At 45.7% G+C, this 4,382-nt stretch overlaps 1 protein-coding gene across 1 annotated transcript; it reads left to right on the forward strand.

Annotated features, from left to right (window-relative positions):
• The first annotated feature begins 1,587 nt into the window (after positions 1 to 1,587).
• On the forward strand, positions 1,588 to 2,817 carry ZNF80 (zinc finger protein 80). The gene is given in 5 exon segments (XM_025913530.2): positions 1,588 to 2,047; positions 2,049 to 2,114; positions 2,116 to 2,290; positions 2,293 to 2,363; positions 2,365 to 2,817. Coding segments are annotated over 5 exon segments (861 nt in total). The 5' UTR covers positions 1,588 to 1,951.
• The last annotated feature ends 1,565 nt before the right edge of the window (positions 2,818 to 4,382 follow it).

The following is a 4,382-nucleotide window of genomic DNA, read 5'->3' on the forward strand; positions in this document are numbered from 1 at the left end:
AAAAGTGAGTACAGCTGAGACCAAGGACCACACTTGGAGAACCACTGCTGGAGAAAATTTTGTCTCAAATGTGTAGCATCCTGAGGCTGATGGGGGCACCTGTCCTGGCCAAGACAGTCCAGCACCTATTCAGATTATCTCATGCATAGCTGCCAGCCATAGTCATGGCCATCCACTATTGCCTCTTATTCTGGAGAGAGTCCGATATTGAGAAAACACAGCTACCTCTCTGCCTTGTATCCTCACTGCACGACTTCCAATAAGTCCCATGGATGAGAAAACTCTGTTGGATCTTCCCAGGTGATATGTTTGTCTAGTCTTTCATTTCTCTGACCCTAATATTTACAAATGTTATGAAAGTGATCAAGCAGGTAATGTCAACAAAAATCTATACTAAACATAATCTCAATTATGAAATACTAGATTTTTTTAACATCAGGGAAATAAAAAGAACACTTGCTATCGCCCCTTCTCTTCAACATTCCATCTACAGGAGGTTTTGGCCAGCACAGAAGACAGAAGAATAAAACAAAGTTTAAGTATTGGCTGAAAGTCACCCTGTCAAGCCATTTCACTGGGAGTCCTGTAATGGCAGCATCTTTAGCTCTCTCCTCTTGAGCTGGTCATACTATCAGAGATGACCATTCCAAACAACTTCAAGAAGAGCAATGACAGGTGGAGGTCCCAACATCCAGAGTGTCAGTGACCACCGGTGTTCTTTCCAGTGCCTACCAGAACCTTCAAATTAGCCTCTCCTTCTCTAGTCCCAAGATCTGCTCTTCATGGTCATAACTAGTTCCAGCTTGGACAGGGGAGGGCAGTGGCTCAGGGTCATGCTCAAACTCTCTCCCCACGCTCCCCATGATGGCCTCTGCTCCTCACCAGCTCCAGAGGGACTTGGCACTGCTGGGCCCTAACTTTCCCAGGTTCTGCAATGTCAATTGTGATGCTTCCAGTCCCCTGCTACAGCCTAGGCTAGAGCACTGTCAGACGGTTGAGGAAATGTTCCATTCTGTGGAGAAGGCATTCATCTACCCTCTTTCCAGGACTCCCTCCAGATGTTTACTGTCCTGAACATTCTTGTACATGTCTCCTGAGGCACACATGGAAAAGCTTCTCCTTGGAAAGACTGGTAGGAAGCAAGGCCACACTTTTTCAAAGCAGTTTTACTAAAGACAGAACCATACACACCATAAAAGACATCTTGAATTTCCTTGCCTTCCCCAACACTCAGTATCTGGACTGGACTGACTTTCATACCCAGCCCCTGTGTACAATTTTATGTGGGTCAGTACGGAGAATAAAGCGGCAAGTAGGACACGCCCCACACCCCGCATGACAAAATTCCTTGCAGCATGGTCACATGCATATTTGAGTACATGTTTAGAAGTTCTCCCTGACACAACTGGAGTGTACTTCCTACTACACACGTATGAACTTTGTTGCAGGGTAACTGAAGGTTCAATTCCCAAAAATAAAAAACTTAAACTAAAGGCCTCTGGGACTTGTAGTTCTGCCGCAGCAGCTGGGCACTGTGTGCTCTGGTATCCGTAGTCTCAGGCAAGCTCTGTGCAGGTGGAAGCAGTGTTGCGTGCGCCTTTTGTGCACAGCGTTCCAGGAGGCAGTGTTTGGACCCGTCCATGACCTTCACTTGGAAGGAGTGAGGGCAACTGGACCAGGCCCAGAGGACCCCATTCTGGGGAGTGCGTGTGGAGACCTGCAGACCCCCGGTCTCACTGGAGCATGCAGTTCCCAAATCAGAGTTGACCTAACAGCTGAGGCACTGGTAAGAGACAGAGAGAGAGGTCTTTACTGAAGCACCTGTCCTGGTGACAGGTTAAACGCAAGAGTAGCCAGCTTTGTCTCAGAAGGACTTGCTTCAAGACTCACTCAGGACACCAGAAGGTCCTGCAGGTTGAGGCAAGCCAGAGATCAGGAATGGTTGTTGGAAATGCAGGAAGGGTACTTGAGACCAGTTACAGTCTCCCACAAGGAGGCCCTCCTGGAGAAGATGAGCCTTGAATACAAGTGGCTGGGGACAGATGAAGAGTCTGCACTCAAGGGTTTTACAGAAGCAAGACACTGCAGGAGATGCTTTCCATGACTGTGACTCACATGGGACCATGTAAAGGCACTTTGGTTCATGCAGAGTAGATCCTAAACAAATGCAAAGAATGCAGGAAAGCATTTAACAAGAATTGCCTCCTTGTCTGACATCAGTGCATTCACACTGGAGTGAAACCTTAAGAATGCCACAAGTGTGGGAAAGCCTTTCATGAAAAGGTAGACTTTGACAAATGAGGATTCACACTAGAGAGATGTCCAATAAGTACATCGAGTGTGGAAAGGTTGTTAGCCCCATGCTGACATCCATGTACACACCTCATGTATCACCAGCAGATCCACCCTGGCAAGAAGCCCTATAAGTGCAGTGAATGTAGAAAGACCTTCAACTATCACTGTTTTTGTCCTGCGTAGCATGACCCAGCCTCCGGGTGCAACAAATGTGGGAATGCCTTTCACCACAACTCTGCTTTCACTCAATACAAGAGGATTCACACCAGACAGAAGCCCTACACGTGCAGCGAATGTGGAAAGACCTTCATCTACCACTCTGTTTTTATTGGACATGGCATGACCCACAATGCACAAAAGCCTTATGAGTGTAAAGACTGTGGGAAAGGTTTTTACTACAGTGTCTCCCTCACTCAACACATCAGGAGTCACACTGGAGAGAAGCCCTATGAGTGCAGTGAATGTGGAAAAGCCTTTGCCTACCCTCCTCCTTTTAGTCCACATGCAAAAGGAGGCACATGAGGATCCGCCCTAGAGAAAGAAAACGCTGAGTACAAATAGTGTGAGAAGGCCCTTTGTAACAGCTTTTCCTTCCCTTGACACCCAAGGAGTGATGCTGGGGTGACTCTCTGAATGCAGTGAATACAGGAAAGCCTGAAGCTGCTGCTCACTGCTCACTCAGCATTGAAGGATTCATGTTGGAGAGAAACTCCTTGAGCATTAAGATATGTGGGAGGGCCTTTGCACGTGCCTACCTCAGTCAACATCCAAGAACTTATACAGGGAAAAGGACTTTTGAATCTAACTACTATGGAAAATCACTTGGTCACAGAAAACCTCTTACTTGACATCCGAATATTCATGCGGGAGAAAGACCTCTTGGTTGTAGGGCACTTAGAAGAAAGGTCAGTCACACTTCTCTCCATAGGTGTCACTGAGCCCATTTCAAGATTACTTCAAAAAACAAGGAGAAAGGGGTCGCCTGGGTGGCTGAGTCAGTTAAGGGTCTGACTCTTGATTTTGGCTCAGCTCATCATCTCACATTTTGTGAGTTCAAGCCCTGTGTCGGGCTCCATGCTGACAGTGTGGAGATTGCTTGGGATTCTCTCTCTCTCCCTCTCCCTCTACTGCTCCTGCATTCTCTCTCTCTCCTTCTCTCTCTTTCTCTCTCCCCCTCCCCTGCTCATGCTCTCACTCTCTCTCAAAATAATAAACAAACAAACAAAAAAGAGCAAGGAGAAGGGAGGAAGCAGGAGAGAAAACAAAAACAAATGAGTGCACGGCTTCTCTCATACTTCTCTGAAAGCCACGCCCAAGGAAATGTGCATACATTTCTTTCCTTGGGGATATCTGAAAGCTAACAGGGCCTGGCCCTTTATTTGTCCTTTATATACATATTCACTTACAGCTAGTGACAGGAGAGTTGGACAGTTGAGAGTCGCTCTATAAGGATTTGTTGAACGCACTCTTTATTCCAAAACGCTGCCTCTAGTCTTGATGAGCATAAGTCTTTGTGAGCAATATGAAGGCTTAAGTCATGAAATACTTGAAATTTGTAAAAAGTTAGAATATTTAAAATAGTGCCACATAAGATTATTTTATAATTAAGGAGATAAGGATCTACGTATTCAACTGCCTGTGAAACTTCCTGCATCATTTAAGATTTAGATGATTTTGGGGTGACTAGGTGGCTCCGTTGGTTAAGTGCCAGACTCTTGATCTCAGCTCAGGTCTTGATCTTTGGGTCATGAGTTTAAGCCCCATATTGGCCCCCACACTGGGCATGAAGCTTACTTAAAAAAAAAAAAAAAAAAAAAAAAAAAAAAGAGGGGCACCTGGGCGACTCAGTCAGTTAAGCATCTGACTTCAGCTCTGGTCATGATCTCATAGTTCATGGGTTTGAGCCACATGTCAGGCTCTGTGCTGACAGCTCAGAGCCTGGAGCCTGCTTCGGATTCTGTGTCTCCCTTTCTTTCTGCCCCTCCCTCACTTGCACTCTGTCTCTCTCTCTCACTCTCAAAAATAAATACTTTTTTAAAAAAAGAGAGACTATTTAAGATTTTAGTTTTTTAAATGTTTATTTATTT

The sequence above is a fragment of the Puma concolor genome, chromosome C2 (assembly GCF_028749965.1).
Source record: "Puma concolor isolate L17-30 chromosome C2, mPumCon1.1.hap2, whole genome shotgun sequence".
NCBI lineage: Eukaryota > Metazoa > Chordata > Mammalia > Carnivora > Felidae > Puma > Puma concolor.